This window comes from Trichoplax adhaerens, genomic scaffold, assembly GCF_000150275.1.
Source record: "Trichoplax adhaerens TRIADscaffold_13 genomic scaffold, whole genome shotgun sequence".
In the NCBI taxonomy this organism is placed as follows: domain Eukaryota; kingdom Metazoa; phylum Placozoa; class Uniplacotomia; order Trichoplacea; family Trichoplacidae; genus Trichoplax; species Trichoplax adhaerens.
Window position 1 is genome coordinate 1,586,702 of NW_002060955.1, and position 24,805 is coordinate 1,611,506.

The 24,805-nt window shown below is 32.6% G+C and overlaps 3 protein-coding genes across 3 annotated transcripts; 2 read left to right on the forward strand and 1 right to left on the reverse strand.

The window, feature by feature from the left end:
- Positions 1-385: 385 nt before the first annotated feature.
- TRIADDRAFT_60081 (uncharacterized protein) lies at positions 386-2,033 on the forward strand (the record flags this gene model as incomplete). The annotated part of the gene is made up of 3 exons (XM_002116007.1): positions 386-435; positions 572-678; positions 1,201-2,033. The coding sequence occupies 3 exons, from the start codon at positions 386-388 to the stop codon at positions 2,031-2,033; spliced, it is 990 nt and encodes a 329-aa protein (XP_002116043.1).
- A 12,874-nt stretch (positions 2,034-14,907) lies between these two features.
- On the reverse strand, positions 14,908-16,026 carry TRIADDRAFT_60082 (uncharacterized protein; the record flags this gene model as incomplete). The annotated part of the gene is made up of 3 exons (XM_002116092.1): positions 14,908-15,072; positions 15,680-15,747; positions 15,846-16,026. The coding sequence occupies 3 exons, from the start codon at positions 16,024-16,026 to the stop codon at positions 14,908-14,910; spliced, it is 414 nt and encodes a 137-aa protein (XP_002116128.1).
- Positions 16,027-19,522: 3,496 nt separating this feature from the next.
- Positions 19,523-24,216, forward strand: TRIADDRAFT_30386 (uncharacterized protein; the record flags this gene model as incomplete). The annotated part of the gene is made up of 12 exons (XM_002116008.1): positions 19,523-19,611; positions 21,314-21,464; positions 21,658-21,753; positions 21,877-21,973; positions 22,125-22,172; positions 22,476-22,567; positions 22,812-22,921; positions 23,008-23,129; positions 23,382-23,503; positions 23,601-23,700; positions 23,809-23,939; positions 24,076-24,216. The coding sequence occupies 12 exons, from the start codon at positions 19,523-19,525 to the stop codon at positions 24,214-24,216; spliced, it is 1,299 nt and encodes a 432-aa protein (XP_002116044.1).
- Between the last annotated feature and the right edge of the window lie 589 nt (positions 24,217-24,805).

Sequence of the window (24,805 nt, forward strand, 5' to 3'; positions counted from 1 at the left end):
ATATGTAATAGATAATTATCTTAGAATTTAATATAATTTTCGAGATAAAGACCTTCAGCATGTAAGCAAAATGATAATACCAATCACAGCTATTTAGGATATCCTTTTAAATCTGAGCCGACGAATAAGAGTACAAGTCAGCATGATGATATCGTATGTTTCATATTATTGAAAGAAATTTAAGCAAAATTAACTGAAAAGATCTATACGACTACTTGCAAAAAGTCGAAGTAGTATATAATTGAGTCCTATAATTACTTTTATATTTTGTTATCGTATCATATATTATCAGCAGCTGCAATCTAAATACAGTACTAGAAATAGGTATTCTTACATTGTCTCCTTTATTCAATTATATAGAATTGAAAATATCCATTTCATAATTATGGCCTTTGTCGACCTTCAGGTTATTGATGTTAAAAATGTAATACCAAGGTAAGTTCATATAGTAATACAAATAAAATTTATGAAAGAAAACTTAACAACTGACGGTTATAATTAGAATTTTACGATCATTACATGCAATCGGATAAGATTTAAATCAACATAAAATATCGATATATCAATTTAGATGCACAAAATACGGTGTTCAAATAAGAGAATTTCACAGTTTTCGATTTCGTATCACTTATGGACTTAGCAGACATTCTAGATTAATTATTAAAAAAGCAACAACAAGTATTCTACCAGACCTGTATTTTATTGATAAATTTTTAATTCAATTTTTTATCTTTTATTAAAGTAGAGTAATCAACAATTCCATTCTATAAGGTGGAATTGTTCTGAAACGTCATTGTTACTGCACAACACTGTCAATCAGCTTTGGCTCTACAATTAATTGAATCCTTTATTAACTACGTTCTTTCAATTAATATGTAGAAAATACCAGTGGATAGATTTAGTAGATTAGTATAATAAGTCTATCATCGCGTACTTTTAACAAGCAGTTAGAATCTTCGTTATCAAGACGTTCTAAGCACGTAAATCTTTATGACCTTTGGAAATTCATGATGAATAACAGCAATGTAAATCAATCAATGCAACAATTTTACAACACTGTTTATTCTTATGCTGCTATTGGTGCAATCCCTATTACAGTTGTTGGGTTAATCGCTAATATCTTTTTATTAATTCTCTTTATAACTGATAAATATTTTCGCAAGGCAACATATGATTTACTATTAATTTCAATTTGCTCAGATATCATTGCTAACATCACTTCATTGATTACCTTTATCCAGATCGCTATACATCATCATGATTATCACAGTGGGTCACTAATGTGTCGCTATTATGTTTATATTTATGCTAGCTCTTACGGCATATCCATTTCGACCTTAACATTACTTGCTATCGATAGATATTATGCTATTATTAGGCCATTATCGCCATTTTATCGAATCTATCGACGCCAATTTTTGATCACATGTGAAATAGGAATATGGATATTGTCCTTATTAATCCATATTCCAACATTTTTCTACATGTCAGTCCATCGACAAGATACACTTTTGTGCGATTTTCCCGACATAACCAATTCAGTTTCGGCCTATTTGATATCATTTGTATTAATTGACAATATTTTACCATCGTCAATTATTAGCATCACTTACGGAAGAATTATTATTCATCAAAATAATTATGTACAACCAGGACAAATGGGACGAAACCAACTCCAAAATGATATTAATAAGCGTCAATTAACTAAAATGTTAGGAACTATCAGCTTCTTCTATGTAATAACTACTATACCGACATCCTTTGTCTTTCTTGGTTCAGCTATTACGCAAAAATCGTTACTCAAAATTCGCCAAGATAGTTTAGTAGCTTTTTTATTGATATTTTTCTCTATCTCTGTTACAGCCAGTATTTCAACAATCAATCCCTTTTTATATCTTGCATTTGATAAAAAACTAAGCAAAAAAGCATTAACAAGATTAGGAGCCATTCGCAATTTTATCTACGAAAAGACCATATCGACCCGGGCAGTTTTTAATAATTCAGGTCAAACACCAACAGCAGCATCAACTTAATTACGTTTTGCTTTTAAAAAGCAATGGCATGAAAAATATATCTACGATCACAGTTAAAAACTTCAATCTAAAATTTTAACCATTCCTTATAGCATTTCAAACAGTGATGAATTCGTGTTGTGTTCAATTTCGGAATTTATTGTAAAATTATTCTTTTAGTATGGCTTTATTCCGCCAAAAATATAATGATGAAAAATAGAGTCAACTTTTCGACCTAATCAGACTTTTACAACTTTTTTTACATAACTTTATGATTAAAATTAGCCTCAGAATTACAATAAAATTCATGCGTAAAGAAAATTAAACTAATAACTTGGTTTTAACACAACTTCTTTACATTTTTTGTTAGTAATTAATAGTATAAGATAAATCTCTAACAAATAGAACATTTACTTTTTGAACAGCATTTTATTTGGAACTACTATATCATTTATAAGGTTATAATAATTAATCACGTTTGTAATGTATGTTTTAACCGTAGTAATTCATTCCTTCATTCGTTAGTGTCGCTAACCAATGCATAGGAATGTCGTAATAATAGTGATTGTAATCAATATCCTTTTAAGAAATAATCAGCAAGCTCATAAATGCTTATTGTAATGATTTATTAAATATTAATACAAAGTGGTTCAAGAATCTTCCTTATTCAGATATTAATCATATAATTTCGAACAAATTGATATGTTAAATTGATCACTGATATAACAAGCCCAACTGGCGATTATACGCAATCGAAAATAAAGCCATGACTATAATTCTGGCAAATCAGTATAGATCTCAACAAAAATAATAGTGCACTTAAATCTTAAATCGATTTATTACGTTGCTTAGTACAACCTACTATACAGTACAACTGCATCAGTACAGTGAAGATGTGGGCTAGGCAAATAATCGTAAGGTTATACCAGTCAGTTATCAGAATAGATAACAAATTGAAGCAACCATATTAGTAATGATTGTAGAAGAAGTTATCCATAACTGATAGAATAGAATACATTTTCTATCCAAAGCTAATCTGGAAGAATCATATTAATTTAAGAACAATTTGCATTAAGGAAAACGAGAATGCTCACTAATCTTCACAGTTGGCCTTAATTTTTTTTTCTTCACCTTGAATTTGATAAATAAATAAATGTTGGCGGTATCCGTGGTACCAAAACTCATTTTATGCCAATTGATTAAGATGGTGCTTGCAAAAAATTTACTAACTTCAAATTCACGAATAGTACCGGTAGCGCTTTAGAGAATACCTCAGAAGCGTGTTTAATACATTGGTGATACAAGTGTGAATGGGTTCCGATATTAATTAATTAACACTAATCCCACCATTTTCGCATGGCAGGTTAAGTGCTGTACAATTTCATGCCCATTTTGTTATTTGCCTTTATTTAAAAGAACAATTAAAGGTAACTGCGACAATTTGTGACCTACTACATAATTATTATAATCGATTTACCAATTTTATCAAACATGCATATGTAGGTGCATGAGAGTGGAAAAAGAAACTGAAGACATTAAAGTTCTAGACATTATTCATATCTTTAGAAGTAGATGTTTGAATTTTCCATTCTTTTTGATTTTAATCTACCTACATTGTGAGACTATTATGAGAAAATAGAAATTTGCTGTAAATTACTACTTAACAACAGGATTACGTAAATTACCATAGATCAAACGCTTACCAAAAATGGTACTCATTAAAAAAAACAAGGTATTGGAACTGGTTGTTATAAAACTCGAAGTATTTCTACTATCTCTAGTAGAATTAAGACATATGGACCGGAAATTATTTTTATAAATTAAATTAATTAGATCATTTTGGCCATATTTTAACGTGATTATTTCCTTTGCCGATCCTACCGAAGTTGTTGCATTTCTACGTACTTCTGAATCACTCCCATACTATTCTACAATTCCTGTACATGGCTAACTAGCCAAATCACAGCAGCATCATCATCAACGTAATTTTATGTTACACATTTTGATAATACCATAAATAACTAAATCCTAAAGTGATGCAACGTACCTGTGATTATTTCTCTAATCCGATGCTTTACTTACAAAATAAGAAAGTTAATTGAAAATTGTCTATATACGGTACCAAAAGTAAAGTTTATTATAAGCACTGAATTGTTTTCATGTGTCGCAAGGGTGCTTGTGGCATAGAGAAATTAATGTAAATACATTCCTAGATATGTTATCTTATGGAATCTACGTTACATTAATTGTCATTATCACAAAAATTAGTTAAGATAAGAGTAGCGATTGCAATTTAAAGAATATTGAAATATGCAAAACCAGATATCGGAACAGAATTTATTATAACCTCTATAGATGAAATGTACGGGCTCTTTATTAACAGTCACAAAAATATCAAGAGGCAACTTCGTTTACAACCTTCATATTGCCAAGAGAAGGATTGAGTGTGCAATTTTATCATGGCAATCCTCACGAAAGCTTCGTGAAATATTTTATTTAAGAAATCTATACCTTGAAACGTGATGATAGACAATGGCTGCTAAGCATTATCAAAATATTAATTATAGTCCTATTTTAATGATAAGGGAACTCATATCGACGTTTAACAATCGTATTACATCAATAACGCTTGCAAGATATACATTATGCTATACAGACAGAATGCAGTCCAAACTTTGTACTCTTAAAGCTTTTAAGAAGAAAGGAGGAAAAGTTACTATGCCTTCTACTTCGAATTAAATATGATTCAACAGCAGCAGCGACATAAGTTAGCAAAATCGTAACACCATTTTGTATTCCTAAAAAGTGGAAGTTAACTTCCCAGGAGAAATTTCAATATTAGCTATATGTCTGTAAATCAAATGCAAATTCTTCTGGATATTCTTAACGTCAGCATTTGATAGGATTTTTTTAAATAGTAATATTATTCGGTAAATCAGTAAAGGAAAGGTAGCCATAAAAAAAATTAAATATCACTCACACCTTTCGTTAAATATTTAGTATTTAATGAACGTGCAGAACAGTAGCGATTGCTATGTTAATTTCGAGGAAATCTATTCAATGCTGCGGAACATGAAATACTGGCACAATAGACTTTGGTTTCATTAACCTATGCCACATACATTGTTCAAATGTAAATTATGAACAGTATCGATATTTTATGCAAAGTACCGGCAGAGATTTAAATTATTCATTACATGTTCAGAAATATGTTTTTCTTTCCGTTTAAGCTATCAAGTCCTGACAGAAATTTACTCCTTATTATTAAATGAACGTTATTTATAAGAATGATAGCATAAATAACATAGTTTTTCGCATTTTCAGTATCTTTTCATAGATTGAGCAAGGTAATTCATTATATTGAATAGAAACTATTTTTAAATACCGGTAGTTAGAAAGATGATTAAATAAAAAACGCAGAATTAATGAAATTTAAGGCTAGATAATTCGCTATTCATTACCAATAACAGATAGTATGACAGCCTTAAATTTATAAAAGTTATTTATCGCTTAGGCATACAACGATTGTTAATTTAAATCAAATACTTTTAATGAATGTTAATGAACTATTGCTATAGGTACAACACAATATCTTAAGTTAAGATGATACTGGAACAAACACACCCAGAATCGCTATTTGACTGTTTATTAAAAAAGTAGATATTACACCAATTACTTTCATAGCTGCCAATAGCTGTCGCCTTGATTGGCATTTCATCTATTCTTACTATTTTAGCATTATTTCAATACGTGTAATATGACAGCAGATTTTCTAAAAACATCTTTAACTTACAAAGTCAAAAATTAGAAATGAAATTCTTATCTACTTTCCTTATACGAGTGATTTATACAAGATCATTTTTACAGATTGTTCTGATGGTAATTAAGGCAACAAATTCCAGAAACATAGAGCCACACCTTAGAAATAGCATTCATTTTAAGATCTCGATGTGATTAGCTAGAAATAATAATCTTAGCAAACTTTTGCGAATACTTTACTTTTAGCTTGTTTATTCGACTATTTACACTACTACCCGTTGAATCATATAATAAATAGTTATACAGTAAACATAGCATAATAGCACTTTGTGTCATTAGCATATTAAGAGCTTTTGCTACACAAATTGAGTAACATGATTTTAAATTAAGACATGCAGTAACGGACAACAATCATCCTGATGAATCACAATTACGTTCAAAATAGGTAATATTGTATGTATTAATTTATTCTATCGTTCAGTAAGCCTTTAGACCTCAATAATTAATAGACATTGCTAGCTATTCATAATCATAGTCATCCCAGATATCATAAGAATAGAAAACAATAACCAAAGCTATTATTTCGAGCGCTTGATAAGCAATATCTTCCGTATTCGTACAAGTCTAGTCAATAGTTTAATACAGAAGATTGTCCAGATCAGATTATATGTTTTCAGGCATCTTTTTATTTTAATAGATGATTAGTTATTTACAACTGTAATTATGGCTAAAGATGAAGTCTATGCTTCAAGTAGCAATTAGAAAAATTTATCTTTCCTCAATACTTTCAGTCTTTATTATTTTCATCTACCTGGCAATTCACTTGCTTTAAGCATAAAAACTTTACTCTTTAAACAATTCCAGCATCAGTTAGGCTAATAAAAAAATCTAGTTATCAATCTTCATAATTACTACAGGAACATGAATGGTAGTTTCCAACGAAAGGCTATCATCTCAGCAATCTATACTTATGGTTCTATTATTGCCATCGTCTTATTTTCTATCGGACTGATGGCTAACATCTTCCTACTTTATATATTTACTTTCGAAAAATATTTTCACAAATCAACGTATCAGCTTATGTTAGTATCATGTATCTCCGACATTGTATCGATGATATGTTCCCTCCATGCTTATACCCAAGCGGTGCTGAATGTACTTGATTACTATAAAGGAACCATCATATGCAAAGCTGTTATGTACGTGGTAGGAACGTCTTATACCTTTCCATTTTGAATTTATGCTTGATTGCTATAGATCGATACTTCACAGTCGTCCGATTACAGGTGAGATGGTATCGTATTCATAAGAAACGAATTCTTGTTTTTACTGAACTGATGATATGGACTTTAGCGGCAACAGTTCGTTTTCCTCTCGTTTTTTATGTCGGGGTAAATAAGACAGATAATATCTTGTCTGATCTTCCTATTATTACGAGCGCGATTTCTGTTTAATTTTTTGTCTTAGTTTTGATATGCTACATTATCCCGTCCACAATTATTGAATTAATATATTGGCGAATTATTCTTCATCAGAAATCATACATTCGACCTGGACAAATTACAAATCAGCAACGCAACGGCGCCTACAGCAAGCATATAAACGGAAATTTATCAGAATGCTAGCCATTATTGCCGCATGTTATATTTTGGCTACATGGCCTATGTTTGTCACATTGATGAGTAATGGCCAAATGTTACCTGGCCAATGTCGGCAATGAGATGGACAGTACGACAGTCAGGTATTGGCTGGCCATTGCCGACATTGGTCAGGTAACGTTCGGCCAATTTCGGCTATGAGATTACGGTTATTAATCCGCTTTTATATATTAAATTCGACCAAAATATTCGTCGGAAAGTCTTTAAACTCTTTCATTCATTAGGCTTTGCGATCCTTAAAGATCAGCAATCAACAACTGTTGTATCAGTATCGAATAGAGAATCTAATCCACTTTAGTTCAACAGCAATTAATACTGCTATTAATCAGATTCCATACCATAAATCTATTACATATTGATTGATAACTGTAGCAGAACTAGGTGAACTTGATAAAACATATTTATTAATTTATAGCTCTGTTCATAGTAATATCTTGAAGGATTTCATTCTATTTGTAAGGTGAAAAGAATTGCCATTTTTTATACTAGCAGTTCACCCATAGTTTATAATCCTTCTCAATTTGGCAAGCTGCTATTCAAGTTACGCCATTGAAACGATTAGCGTGTTTAGAAATTATGATCATAGTATAGAATTCAATTAATCGTACAGTTAGCTATTAAAAGTATGAGTTGCAAGAAAGTCTAACCACGCTATTCAAATAACGCATCAGGACTTAGGTAATTGGGGCTGTAATCAAAAAAAAATAAGCACTCAATTTCATCCAAACTAGCTAAATAAATCAATAAAATTGCGTTACTTTTCCATGATCAGTTGACTAGTAAGAAAATGATGATTAGTGTATTATTTTGTGAAGTAGAAATGGTTTATGGAAGGCAAAGATCTCCTAATTGTATTTTTAAGCATTCTTTGACGATTACATCAGTAAATAAAACCACTAACTAATAATCATCAATCTATCATCGATAACGCTTTTATTCTAATTATTGTAACAATGTGGAGAAGATTGTCCACCATCTAATATAAATCTTGATAGTGTTCGCAGATATCAAGTAAAAGCTATCCAATATTTTTCGCAAGAAAGCCATGATTGATTTCTATAGACTGATTAATCATTTATCGGTTAGAAGTTAATAGTTACTATTAAAGACTACACTGCATTGATCTAATTTCTTAACAAGACCTTGATGAATAATGTTTAATATACTATTTGCTTCATTGCTATAAGTACTGTTATTAAATGATGGGTAAGACTGTGATTATATATAAATAAAATGACTTTTGCTAGATATCTTCTAAACAATTCTACTGACTTATATTATTAAATAAATATATTACGAAGGCAAAATTTAAATTTAAAGAGCAAGCCATAAATAATTCAAATTCAGAATAAACGATGGAATAAAGTCTTTAAGAGAAAATTCACATTTAACTATGAAGTTTTTTAGGTATACTGTAATTACTTCTAATTCAGCTAATTCTTTAAATTTTACTACAACAATTGTAATTTACCGTAACTATTTTTCGTCAATAATTTAACGTAAGAGTTCAAGGTAAAGAGGGTATTGAATGGAAGGGGGATGGTAATTGTTCCACTTTCAAAGCCAAAGTGTATAAATTGTAATTATAAATTAATCCATTTCGTCATTAAAGTGGAAGTAAAGAGCTTTAATAATGAGAAACAGAAAAAATAAAATAAGAGCAAACATTTTTATTTGACCTTTCTTCATTCACAATTTAGCAATTATGTCAAAAATTTTCAGTCGATTGCCTTATCATTAGTTAAATATATTTCTATTCTTCCATACGCCTATTTATGAACTGATGCTGACAGGCAACATGATATTGCACGATAGCTATTGGATTTCTCAAACTATTTAATTCTTTTAAACACAAGAGCTTGTCTGATATAGCCTATTTAAAAGGTTTTTATTGCTTATGATTATAATGGTGCAAAAAAACTGCATACCTTCATGACTTTGTTCAGAAATGATCAATACATATAATGCGAATGCTTAGGCTTAAAATTTTAAATGAAATAATAACAAGCTATTGACGTTTATTGCAAGCCAACTAGTCATTTCAAGTTATAGAAATATTTTAATTTCACATTGCATTAGCCGAGACGGTTAGTATAGACAATATTTTATAGGCCACAGTCCGCAGATTTTCTCTAACAGAATAATTATATGCTATCTCGTATGGTCGATCTGTACAAATAATGAATCATCGTATTTTCATAGCTTAAATTAATTAACTTATTCTGATATTTCATTAGTATAATTGATACATGAAATTAAGGAATAAATTATCTGTAGTATTTAAAGAATTGTTAAGAAGCAGTGGGATATTGCACATGATTATATAAAATAAAACCTACGATTTTTAGTAATTTCAACATGATAATCCATCATAGCTTTAAATAATTTCGATTGAAGAAAGAAATTTATACTTATTTCGTTACAGTTATAGTTATTTCGTAAATATAAATACTGGCTATCCACCGATGCTTTCCTAGAAACGGTCTTTTATACTTGCGTTATCGCCAAGTTAAATTATGCTTCTATCAATCGAAACTTTAAACTGATTGCTAGGTAAGATACTCGCATTCATGTTATGTAAGATAGTATTCGGTATTTGCTCTTTACTTTAGCATTCTGCAACACTCATAATAACAATTACGAAAATTAAAAAAATGAATGCTACAATTGAAACGTATAGGATATAATGTAGCACTTCTTATTCTATCTTGTTCCGTACTTGCATATTCTTGCCGCAATAATTTAAAGCAATTTTGGTCATATAGAAAGCCGTAGGCAAAAAGGTCGTATAAACTCTGTCTTGTCCAGTTTAATAAACCGATGATAAACAAATATCGGCAGGTGATACTATAATTACGTCATCGTCCTCTAATAAGGAGGTAATAATAAAATTTTTACGTCATTGTAGAGCGCGTAAGCACGGATGTACAGGAGGTCTCAGATAAATAAGAAATTGAATTGAATACCTACGGTTGTTATAAGAATAGCTAATTGTCTATAAATGGGTGTAGAATATTGTTGCATCTAGATGAGTCAATCATTTATTTCGTGTTTTAAATTACAATATCAAGTTCTATATTACCAGTACCCTTAAAAGCATCAATAGAACGGATAATTATTCTTATCTTTTCAGAAATGAAGACATGAAGAACAAACGCACAATGAAACAGTTTCCATTCATATTAAAAGCAATAGTTTTGGCTGTTGTAGAAAATAATAATGCGTCGAAGTGAATAAATGCTATCCATAAATCTGTAATCGTAATTTCCTGTCTAGAAATTATCAGACTGGATGCTTTAGATGGGAGCAATAATATGAATTGATTTAATATTTGTTTACAGCATTTGGCTCCTCTGCCTTCTAGGATTGGTTGTTATCCATATGGAAAGGAAATAATAGTCCGATATATAATAAAATATTTAAATGACAAAAATTTTTTTGTTATTTTCTCTACTCATTAAAACAGTAAATACAATCAATAAGAACTTTTAGATTGTATCCTATGACTTATAGCTAGAAATCACGTGCGTAAAGTCGATAGAAGTAGATTATTCAATGTATTCAAATTGTTATGGTAGTCTTTGGTTAACTACAATTATTAATCTAAGAGAAATTACAAAATTAACTTCTTAATCTCAATTACGAATTTGGTACTAACTAGTAACCTTCAGGTCAAATAATTTAACCGTAATAAGTCTTAATTTAGCAGCTTATTTTGCAAGACTACCATAGTTGTTTGAACATATATACAGTATTACAGTCCATTATTGATTCTGGAAAGGAGTGTATAAGAAAGGATTATTAGAGACAATAATTTCTACACTTACATAAAGATATTATAAAATGCGATTATCTATATGGTCAATGTTTTCCCTGATTTTTTAAATTCATTATGTTGATGATAAATCGGTGTAATATCTATTAGTTTGATTTTGTTACATGTGTTTAATTAGAACTATTTAAGAAATGTACTCAAGCAAACTATTACTATTAAGAAAAAGTAAATGGTAACATATCCTGCATTCAGACGTGTAGAAAATAATTTTCCATTCAAAAGCGGAGCCACGATATATCATTACGATGGATTATTTCAATCAAACTGAACATATTGGTCCAGTGATATCAGCTCTTTACGATTATGGTTCTGCTGTTGCCATTATCCTATTTTCGATAGGTTTAACGATAAATTCATTTTTAATTTATGTCATAATGACTGATGCTTATTTCAAGAAATTAACATACCATTTAATTATGCTATCCACCATTTCTGATATTGCTTCAATATTAGCTTCATTATCCATTAATATTCAAGTGGTATTACATCGCATCATAAATTATTCCACTGGCATCATTATTTGTAAAATTGTTATGTTTATCATGTCGACATCGTATGCAATCTCTATCATGAACTTATGCCTTATAGCGGTAGATCGCTACTTTATCATCATTAGGCCATATTTCCGTATTTATCGGTTATATAAAAAGCGAATTATTTTAACTTGTGAAATTATATTGTGGATATTGTCGATGTCGATTAATGCTCCTGTCATTCAATACATTACTGTCTATCGTCGAGATCCTGTTTTCTGCGATTTATCCGAGATTACAATATCTATATCAGTCTACCTTTTTGCTGTTGTCTTCTTGATGTATATTATCCCGACAGTTATGGTAGCCGTTATATATTGGCGGATCATTAAGCATCAAAAAAATTATGTTCGGCCTGGTGAAACTTCCAATCAAAAGCGTCATGAACTGCAAACGAAAAAGCGTCGATTTATCCAGATGTTACTTAGCATTACATTTAGCTACATCGTATCTACATGGCCGTTATTTGCTACTTTCACCGGAATGGCTATAACTCAAAAATCATTTCTGCAAGTAAGAGATAAAAATCTTATTGAATTTATTTTGGCCTTCTTTTCTATGATTGCAACAACAAGCATTGCTGTCATCAATCCTACTATATATATTCAATTTGATCACAACATACGAAAGAGATTCTTAATTGCATTAAGAAGGATTGGTATCGCGAAATATCACCGATCAACCACGGTAATATCGATATCCGATCGAACGATATAAAGATTGATATTTCATGACGTCATTTCTGCTAATTATGTATTTTATAAGCTTTAATAGAGATAGTAAAGATAATATACATTAGCAAAATGGTATAAAGTGATTTGCAATGATCTAATTCTGTAGTAACAAAAGGATTTCACGCTTCATGATTTATTAACTCACTTCTTCCAGCGTATCCATTTTATAATCCTTTACATAAACTGTTAAAATAAAATTAATGCAGTAAGACTGGCATAAAATGAATAATTTATACGTAATAACTAAGGAGTTTGTGCGAAAGGATTAAAAACATTTGGCCGTTTTCCTACTATCAAATAGGCGTGAGATGGCTAAATTTTCAATTTGAAAAATGAAATTAATCAGGGCAAAATTAAATATTTTAAATTATAATAATTATATTCAAGATTAGAACAATAGAACCGTTTCTTGTGTATGATGACGATGATAGATCTCGTACATTTTATTTCGATTCCAATCCTTGTTGGAATGAACTCTATCCCTATTTACCAATGCTCTTTTATTTATGCTGGCACTTGTTAAATTTTAGTATTCGTGATCCAGTAATGAAGACTATAATTAACTATCTTGTAGTTAACAAAACTTATGTCGTCAGATAGTAAAACTGTAAAAAGATTGATAAAATTATTTCTAGATTGAAAATAATGTAAAATAGTGACATGACAAGTAATTAAACTATTCCTACGCTATTGATGGGCTACAGATTGATGAAATAGTTGATATTCGTATCTCAATCTTGTTTTCTTAGAACAGCACCAAGTTTAATATTCTAATTTCTTTTGCTATCGATAAAATAGCAGATGTTCCTCTATCTCTTTTCTTAGCATAGCACCAAGTTTAGTATTTTAATCTTTCATTGCAAATAATATAGCTGCTCTATATCAGTTTTTGTTCATAAATAATATCAAGCTTTATTCTTTAATCTTTAGCTAATAATAACATGGCTAATCCATCTTCTCAAAAATATAATAAGAACTACAGTTTCTTTTAAACTTCACTTTATTACATAAGTTTAGGTTCGTCGTACAATTACCAAGGGCTATCTAACTTCAATCAGACTATCTGTCGACTATCTGAATTATTACAACAAAATTTACGGTTTATATATACAATTAGCTACAGAAAAATTTCAGTTACGCAATCCTATCTTGCTAAATAAGATACAGTCTTACTTTTGAACATTTCATATAGACTGTAAGTAATGGAAGTCACCAGAAATATCAACCTTCAGGTTATATTTACGCATATATCAAAATCCGTGATGCTGGTATGAAGGCTACTATTGTATGACGTAGCACCATAAATATGTCCTGGCTGCTACCAATACATTTGTTCGATTTTCAAAATGGAGAGTGAATAATATTGTAGCTAAACAGGTAAATATAACCATCTATCCCAATAATTATTATAATAGAAGGATTTTGTAAATATGAGTTCACTATTACTGTACATCATTTTCTAGCACCACAGGGCCTAACATTGATTATAATTAGTGAACATCGTATATTTAGTAAAATATGGCTTCGATTAATTCCTATTAATTGCGCTTTTATATCAATGCGGTACAGATTTTAAGGATATTTTTTTGATTCCTTTTTTCCTAATTTTTCAAGGTATTTGATTTTGATTAAAAAGGAAATCATGGTATTTTATTAGCATACAATCCACATAATCGATCATTTCTTTGAGTATCGGTCAATTACTCATGCAGTTTCATTACTGCAACAGTGAATAGAAGGAATTTTGACAAGATTACATGAGACTAATGGATGGCTAGGTTAAGCCTGGGTGGATGATTATGAAATCAAATTCAATTACTGCTAGCCACAAACTCGAACTTTGCTAACTTTGTTAGTTCATATACGAAAGCAAATTAAAGAATCCGGCTGTTAGGATAACCTGCATTTAGAATTGCAATTGCCTAGAACTACATCCAAGCTAAGATCGGTGTTTAAAATAATTCATCCTTTAGTTAGCCACCTAATATTGTAAAGTCCATTTCCTCTCTATAGTACCCTAATTTAATCTTGGAAGCGGCCTATAAAAGCGATCGTTTCCCGCTAACTCTACACAATATACATGATTCAATGTCTACATTCTACATTTTAGCAATCATTCGCTTTTATTTTGATATCACAAGTGCGAATACAGCATATTTTGTTCCATTTTTACGCGATTCTATTCCAAAGGGTGATCGTCAAATTTGATTATAATTTACAACGATTCTGTATCAGCATCAATCATTAACAATATCACTGTACTCAAGCAGAAAAATATTATAGACATCCCTAGTAAGAATAATAGTACAGTATTTTGAAATTTTTTGGCCTATTTCCGACATACTTGTATTAACATTAATAGTCCGAGTAGTACCCTCAAGCATTTAAAACAAACTCTGGCACTTTGGGAGTGGGTATAACGTGAATGGTTTTTCTCACTTTAATAGGTCGGTAAGGAATTGGATTACGAAGTGCTTGCCTTGTATAGGAGACCTTTCCTTCTACCAGGGCATATAACGTATGATCTCTGCCGATTCCAACCTGAAAAATAAAGCATTAACCATGACATGATTCGAATTCCTATGGACTTGAAATTGAATACAGACAGTGTTGATGGCATACATCGTGATGCCAAGCCTACTCTATCTGTGATGTTGGGTATTTGAGTAGACTAATAGTTTAACAGGATGAATTGAAGACTGAACATTATTACCAATCATTTAACACGCTATGAAGTAATATCAGGCGGCTTAGCAACTTTGGAGGTGTAATATGTTATGGATGGTAGTACTGTAGTGTATCGATTGCAAGCAAGAGTACCGTTGGTTTTTACGAAGGTAGTCATTGGTTAATAGTTATTACGTAACTGATTCAACTGCACTGATTGATTTTAAGGGAAACTACAAACACTATCGATTCATTTGAATTCAATTGAATTGGTTAGTAAGCAAAAGTGCAGCTGGCATACGCGCACCATGTATCATTTTGTTAGAAAAGTATGCTATCTGTTCGACGTATGGATCCATAGAAAGCGATTTTAATTCTACACTAGATAAAGAAGACATGCAATCTCTTCTATTGGAACCCAGTGTTTCGTTATAACAGTAAGTGATCCATAGAGGATGAAGGGGGTAAGAAATAAGCTTACATTTAATCCAGGATGAAATTTAGTCCCTCTTTGCCTCATGATAATATTGCCAGGGATGACACTCTGACCTAGCGATGCGTTGGTAAGCAAGAAAATTGTTGATTATAGCCTGATTGCCTAACATATTCAATGCTGTGTCTCCAGCAATCAATCCATTTCATCTTACCATCGGATTTCTTTGGACCTAATCTTTTCCCAGCAGAACCTCGTCCATTCTTGGATTTACCACCGGATTTTTTGCTCGCACATCGAATAGTTTGCAACAGACCAAATTGGAGTGTTGGCCGAAAACATGGGCCGCCTACATTGCAATCAAGAGTGTATTCATCATTACCCATTGGCGCCATCGTTGGCCATTCCTTTTACCCCTATCCACTCAGTTAGCTATCCCACTAATATCTTACGCTTATTACCTTGATAATTGAAGAATATCCTTTGGAGAAGAGACATTTTAGGCAATCATTTCAGTGTTGGATGTTCAGCCAAGACTGCAATGGTGGCCAGTTGGTGTCTGGCTAGTGCTGTCGAGGTCTGATGATAGTTCGACTAGGGTCACGAGCGAGTAGACTAGTGAGTTTGAAAGTGCAGTGCCAATACAGTCGACTGACTGAGAATTTTAAATCGTATTGGAATCCCTATCAAGTAATCCCTACTTAGCTAGTGTACTAGACACTATATAGTCATTTGTATGCAATTCCAGTCAAATATACTCCTTTTTTGAGAATTATATGCTTTACTATGGCTGTACAGCCCTGTATGGTACACTACTATGTTGACCATCCATTCCAGATTGAAATAACAGTTTAGACTGAATTCACAGATACTGTATCATACACTATATAGCCAATCCTATCGAAATCCAGTCAAACTCAAGTACCAAACGACGAATGGCTGCCGTTGCTTTTCTGCTGCCATAAACTCCTTGTAAACTCCTTTCTAGTAGTCTAGAGTACTACATAAGTGTTTTAATACAGACCGATAGATGTAATTATTCTCTTACAAATGTAGTTTAGCAGTCGAAATGCTCGACAGAATGAGTCTTGAAGGTTCTTGCATAGTCGATCATCAATGCATGCTGCAATTGAAATCAGGCAGATAGCCTAATAGGAGTAATCAGCCTCTCTGCTAGCCTTCTCCCATGGACTCCTTGTAAACTCTTTTCTAGTAGTCTACAGTACTACATAGGAGCTGAAAAGTGTTTCAATACAGACCTATAGATGTAATTATTCTCTTACAAATGTAGTTTAGCAGTCAAAATGCTCGACAGAATGAGTCTTGAAGGTTCTTGCATAGTCGATCATCGATGCGTGCTGCAATTGAAATCGGGCAGATAGCCTAATAGGAGTAATCAGCCTCTCTGCTAGCCTTCTCTCATGGACTCCTCGTAAACTCTTTTCTAGTAGTCTACAGTACTAACATAGGAGCTGAAAAGTATTTCAATACAGACCGATAGATGTAATTATTCTCTTACAAATGTAGTTTAGCAGTCAAAATGCTCGACAGAATGAGTCTTGAAGGTTCTTGCATAGTCGATCATCGATGCATGCTGCAATTGAAATCGGGCAGATAGCCTAATAGGAGTAATAGCCTCTCCAATTTAATGTAAACTCTTTTCTAGTAGTCTACAGTACTAACATAGGAGCTGAAAAGTGTTTCAATACAGACCTATAGATGTAATTATTCTCTTACAAATGTAGTTTAGCAGTCAAAATGCTCGATAGAATGAGTCTTGAAGGTTCTTGCATAGTCGATCATCGATGCATGCTGCAATTGAAATCGGGCAGATAGCCTAATAGGAGTAATAGCCTCTCCAATTTAATGTAAACTCTTTTCTAGTAGTCTACAGTACTAACATAGGAGCTGAAAAGTATTTCAATACAGACCTATAGATGTAATTATTCTCTTACGATTCTAGCTTAGCCGTCAAAATGTTGGAAAGAATGAGTATTAATGGTTCTTGCATAGTTTATCATCAGTGCATGCTGCAATTTGTTCAATCTGCATGTCCATACTAGAATCTGTAGAGTGCATGATGTTACTGAAGTAGCACCTAGGAAATAATTCGTTACATCGATGAGCTTTGACTATCACCACCCTAGTATGGGTAAAATACTATACAGTATAGACTGGAGATTGAAATAGGGCAGATAGCCTAATCAGCCTCTCTGCTAGCCTTCTCCCATGGACTCCTTGTAAACTCTTTTCTAGTAGTCTACAGTACTACATAGGAGCTGAAAAGTATTTCAATACAGACCGATAGATCTAATTATTCTCTTACGATTCTAGCTTAGCCGTCAAAATGTTGGAAACAATGAGTATTAAAGGTTCTTGCATAGTTTATCATCAGTGCATGCTGCAATTTGTTCAATCTGCATGTCCATACTAGAATCTGTAGAGTACACGATGCAACTAAAGTAGCACCTAGGAAATAATTCGTTACATCGATGAGCTTTGTTGGCTAAAATACTGTACAGTACAGTGTATAGGCTGGAAATTGAAATAGGGTCGATAGCCTCTTTGCTAGCCTTCTCCCATGGACACCTTGAAAACTCCTTTCTAGTGGTCTAGATTACCACATAGGAGCTGTAGAGTGTTTTAATGTAGATCGATAGACCTCATTATTCTCTTGCCATTCCAACCTAGCGGTCAAAATGCTCAAAGAAATGAGCGTTGAAGGTTATCCCATTCATTATAATCCAAGCATACTTCTACTTGTTCAATATACATCATTGCGCATACCAAAGCCTGTAGAGCAAGCTACGCTGTTAAAGTAGCACCTAGTAGCAACTATTCAATCAACATTGTATCCCTATTGCATAAAAGTTGTTCTCTTTCTAGGGAAGGAGTGACAACTTTTATGTACAAGGGTACAATTTGGATTGAGTAGTCTTTACACCTTGGAAACAAGGCGTTATAGCAACGTTTACACCCATGAGCTTTAGCCATCACCACTCTAGCAAGGGGTAAAATACTGCACTTGACATGGCAGACAGCCTTGATAGCCTCTTACCTAGCCTGTTCAGCTAACGGCCAACCGTTTTTTCGATGCTAACCTACTTTTATTGACTGTTCATAAAGCGTTTCACACGGTAGTCTTGCATGCCATGGAATCCTTTAGCGGCCATTTTCCCATCCTACATCTAGCCGCTTGTTTAGTCTCCTCTATATCAACAAGCGTTAGTACCGACAATGTGTAAAGTGATCTGTCACCCTTTCCCTTTCGAACATTACCAATAAATGCTTGGATAAGGTGACAGCTATTCTACACACTTGACGGGTCTCGCACTGTAATGTATTAGTCTGTTTATACCGTCCTTCAGAATCGATTACTACTATTACTTATTATTACAACCACTATATTGCAAATTGCTTCTCCATGGGAGCTGTCGATGCTGATCAATTGATGATAATCCTAATCGTATAATCCTGCATCCAGCCGCTTGTTGAGTCTCCTCTATATCACCAGGCGTTAGTACCGACAATGTGAAAAATAATCTGTCACCCTTTCCCTTCCGGACATTAGCAATAAATGCTTGGATAAGGTGACACCTATTCTACACATATGACGGGTCTCCTACTGTACTGTGTTAGTCTGTACGGTGTATACCGTCCTTCAGAATCGATTACTACTGTTAATTATTACAACCACTATATTGCAAGTTGCTGCTCCATGGGAGCTGTCGATGCTGATCAAGTGGTGATAATCCTAATCATATTATCCTCCATCCATTAGGTTAGAACCATTTTTTCTCACTGTATTCATGCTGTAGACTTTATTCTACTGGTAGTTATCCACTCATTGCTAACCAACGATCTTTGGTTCACTGTAGATCGAGCTTGTCCATGGATGATTTCATTACTGCTGTCCGAGAAGGAAACACCCAGCGTATCCATGATTTTCTCGAAAAATGGGATGGCAGTATCAATGACAGGTAATAAAATACCCATCGACGACAAGGTATTCTAGCTAGGATGAATAATCCAGTCTAATATAATGATGTCACTTCAATTAACTCGAGTGGACGGATTGCCGTTTTCCTTCATGTTATCATCTCCCTAAAGATTGATTTCCAGGTTGAATTTCGACACTTTCCTCCGGCCGAATATGTTGTTTCAGCGTTGCAATGATTACTCTATTCTGTATGCAGATGTAGTGTAGGGACACTTTAATAGTTCTTCATAAGATTGATGAGAATTTTGTATTTCTGTAAGCACATGCAGTATAGGGACACTTTAATAGGTTTCAACAAGAGTGATGAGGATTGCTGTCAAATTGATAATGTTTAATATTGATAAACTGTGAATTTCATCATCATATCAATGCTGTACGCGCTCACTCGATTCCTACTTGCTCATGACTGTTTACCCCGATTGTGTAAGAGTTTTCATTATCAATTCAGCTGTTAAAATTGACCATTTCAATACTATACGTAAAACACTTTCTAAGCTTGCCGTTTGACATACATTAATGCTAAATATCAATACAATTGTAACCAACAATTTCCAAATAAGATTATTCAAGCACACGTTATTAATAATTAATGACGGATATCGAAATTCTAATCAGGAACCAACGCTCATATTCTCATAACGGATAGGAACAGCAATTTCCAAAGTAGGATCAACACAGGTTTACTGTACAATGTCCATACTAATAGGACTGATAGAAATCAATTAAAATCATTCCCACCTCCCCATAACATTCAAATAATAATAATGTTCATCAGCAATTTCCAAACAGGATTTTATCCAGACTACATGCCAACTTTTGCTGATAAAATTTCAATTAAGCATGCCAGTATTTTCCAATAATAATTTGGAAGCAAATATTTATCTAAAAGCATTGTTGAAATACGTACCACTTGTACCCCTAGTCTCTCATCATTACAATCAAATTGTATTTACCGCTAAATTTTTATTTTTACACAAGGTTATACCTGTGGAAGTTCATGCAGACTGAGCTAATAGACATTACTATTTCGGTTTACGCTCTCCTATCAAACGTCTAGAGAATATCGACCATTAATTACCAAGTAGGATTATACGCTATATCGTAATTTCAGTTTACAATACCCATATTCCCTATCGAAGCATTTGTCAGGATATCTACCATCAATTTTCAGGCAGAATTATACTGTACGGTATGTCATAATTTCAGTTCCTAATGCCCATATTCTTCCATCCAATCATCATGAAAATCTCTGTGATTATACGGTACATCATAAATTTAGTTTAGATTAGAACACCCACACCAGCGTATTCTCATTTAAACATGATGACAATAGCTACCACCGATTTCTGAACGGAATGATACCTTCAGAAATACGCCATCCACATTATATTCTCTAGTGAATTTCTACTAGTACAGAAAGTACAATGATTTGCTATCGAATAAACTAGAATCTTAAGCTATTGACTTTGCATGCTGCAATATACGGCAAAAATGTCATGCCTCTTATCCAATCATTTCTAGTACAGCAGTAGTAAAAAAGTGTATGTATACTACAACAGCATGTTATCTAAGCCATCGGCCACAACATGACCTTCCTATCAGTAGGCATGTATCGAATTAGATTTGGTTATATAATCCAACTTGAAATGCTAACTTGGATTTGAACGTTTGCTTCATAATAGTGAGGAACATGGATTTACTGCCTTACACTGGGCTGCTAAAGATGGGCGAGAAACTGTTGTCGATCTACTCATTGCTCGAGGTGCCAATGTCCATAGTACCAACATGGGCGAGGATACTCCATTACATTTGGCTGCAAGTTGTGGCCACTTGGTTATTATTCAAAAGGCAAGAGGAAAATCATGTAGACAACATCATTTATTATTCTTTTCAGTAAACATAATTCTTATAAATCTACATATAAATACTAGTGAGGGTATTACAGTTGATCTAGTCTTGCTATCACTCTATTTTTTATATTTAATGATAGTAATATACTGTACTAAGCCATCAATTACATTGACAGCTAATCAGAAATAGGGCTAGTGTTAATGCAGTCAACGAACATGGAAATACTCCTTTACATTATGCAACTTTCTGGGCCTATAGAAATGTTGTTCGGGTAAGTCTGGACATGACTGCATCACTTTTATTGTCAAATTGGAACCTTAAACCATATAATTTCTATGCAATAGTATGAAATAGTAGACTCAGATGAAATATGTCGTAATTTAAATAAAATTAGGAATTGTTAAATCAAGGCGCTGTTGCTGCTCAAGCTAACAAATATGGGAAAACACCAATCGACTTTGCGTACGGTGAACTAAAACAAGAATTGAAATGTAAGACTTAAGTGATCGCTTACCAATTTTCTTGGATCTTTTCGTAGTTCACAATAGTTTAATGTATCTCGTTTCTAATTGTTCTGCTAACATCTTGGATACGCGTATAACCTTACAATCAATAATTTATAATTGGATAAATTCAATTTAGCTCATGCAAAGTCTTTGAAGCAACCTCTGTCTCCTAAACCTTATGTTGGTTAGTAGAAGTTTGTATTAAGTTTAGTTTCTTGATGTACAGTACTAAGATTGTCTATGTAAAAAATACCGCAGTCGAATGAAGGAAATCAAACTGATCATACCTACTATTGTATAATGATTGCTTGTGTACGTTTCAGCTACCACCTTGAATAAGACAGCAACAGGAACAACTTCAAGAACCACTGGTAAAAGGAATTAAAAACTCTATACCTACAACTAGTGGCATTATTATGATATAGTACTAATGCAACCTCAATCTTGTAATAAAATATTTACAGACTATGATATTATTTTGTATTAGCATCAACTTTAACCAACAAAATACACAAACCTTGGGTTGCTGGTTCGGAAATTTTGCTATCTGAAGTATTATTTGATAGTCCATTAGGCGAGGTATGCGTAAGATATACATAATTATTTTTATGCAGCATTTTAAAGGGTGTAAACCGGTGTTGTACCGGATTACTGGTGTAAACAATAAATATCATTATGCTTAATTTATCGTTATTAAAATGACTTGTTATAATTTTCTAAATTGCCTTAGTCAGTTTTTGTCTGATGTATTAGTAAGATCTACTCCTATATTATTAGCAATCGCTTCTAACTATGTTTCCAATACATTCTGAACTTTGATCAGTTATGGACAGGAAGTTGGTCTCAAGTTGAAATAGTTGCAAGAAGATACATCGTCGGAGATATATCCAATAAAATGATACGAGAAATTCCAGAAGAAATAGCAAAGCTAAAGTATCTGATAAGTTATTTAATTGCTAATTGAGCTACCGGACTTTGCTAAGCTGACTTACACCTTTACTAAATTTTTATGGCTATAGATCCTCTTTTCATCCAAACGTCCAACCCATTCTTGGTATTTGTCAGCAAGCTCCTTCTATATTCGTACTGAGTGAATATATGCCACATGGATCATTGTTTAATGTATTACATCAATCAACGGGTTAATACTTCATATTAATACACTTACACAATGTTATGTACATCTATTTCACTACTAACAGGAGTAGCAAATATCAACTTTTACATGCATTTCTTTCTACCGCTTTGATCGTTAAATGTACTCTGTCGCCGTTTGAGTTACTAATAATTATGACAATAAGACTAGTCGATATAGTCCTGTAGTTTTTTCGTGTCGATTCAATCATCGGAAATGAATAGTAACTTATTGCATGATATGGGTATACCATTACAGACATAGAAGTAGACACAGCTCAAGCCCTAAAATTTGCTACTGATATTGCAAGGGGAATGGCGTATGTGCACGGAATCAAGCCAAATTTACCAAGGCTAAACTTATCCCCTAGGCATATTCTGGTATTGATAAGATTCGTTTCGCATTTGTTTTACATGTATTTCGTGCAATGAAAACTGTAATTATGCGTTTTTCTTTCTCCTCTGAATCTTAATCCAGATCAGCTCGGATCTTACTGCTAAAATTAGTTTATCAGATATAAAATTTTCATTTTTGGTTAATGAAAAAATTTACTATCCTCATTGGATATCACCTGAAGGTATATCCAGCAATTTCCAAAAGATTTTTGGTTAATTTTTGCTACCTTTAGGTTTATAGCTGTGTCATTGATTTAACGTTGAATTTTGAATGGACTAATACTGTGTAGCATTACAAGGGGAGTTAGACGATGACGCAACCAAATTAGCTGATATGTGGAGCTTCGCTATAATTCTATGGGAATTAGCAACTCAAAAAGTTCCATATGCAGGCTTATCGCCAATGGAAATTGGATTAAAGGTAACGTAACCAATAAGTAGCGCAAAGACATCTACAATTACATGATTCAAAAATAGATCATCGCAGCGACTACTCATAGAATTCAACAATTTAATAATTGAACTTCGTATAACGTTTGTCTTTCTTAATCTTAAAGATTGCTTTAGAACACATGCAACCACGAATACCTTCAAGTATGTCAACCCACATATCTAAGCTAATAAAAATTTGTTGGAACGTTGATCCAGTTAAAAGACCACGATTTGATATGATTATACCAATTTTAGAAAAAATGTAAATGATTTTTATGTTCATTGCAATTTATAACGAACTACATTATTATCCATCATAACTATCGCTTTATGACTGGTGTAGTGTAAAATTTCATCCAATTTCAATTGATTCTGTCTAATTCTATTTGCAAATTCTTACCGTGATGTATTGTAAATTGACGCACTTTTTCAGATATAAATTACCGTAATTATTACTAATCCATTTCATAGTATTGGCTTATCGAATTACAGTACATATAATAATCAGTTAATCAATTGATTATTGCAATAAAATAAAACACTTTCAAAAAAGTGTTATTTGTAATTAAATTTTTATTACAAATCAGTAAACTAATCATCGAGGACTTAAGTATTATTGTTATTCCTACGTAGGTATACTGTATTTCGTTAATAATTATACGCTGAAACCGTTGCAGATACGTGGCGGATATCAGGCTACATCAACTATTTAAAAATAAAATTTAAATAACTGAAACAAAATAAGAAGTTGTACAATTAATTTGCAATTATAATTCATATCGCTCTACTAAAATAGTTGGTTGGTTGTTGTATAATCGTACTTTCACCTACGTTCTCAGACAATGGAATACGGGT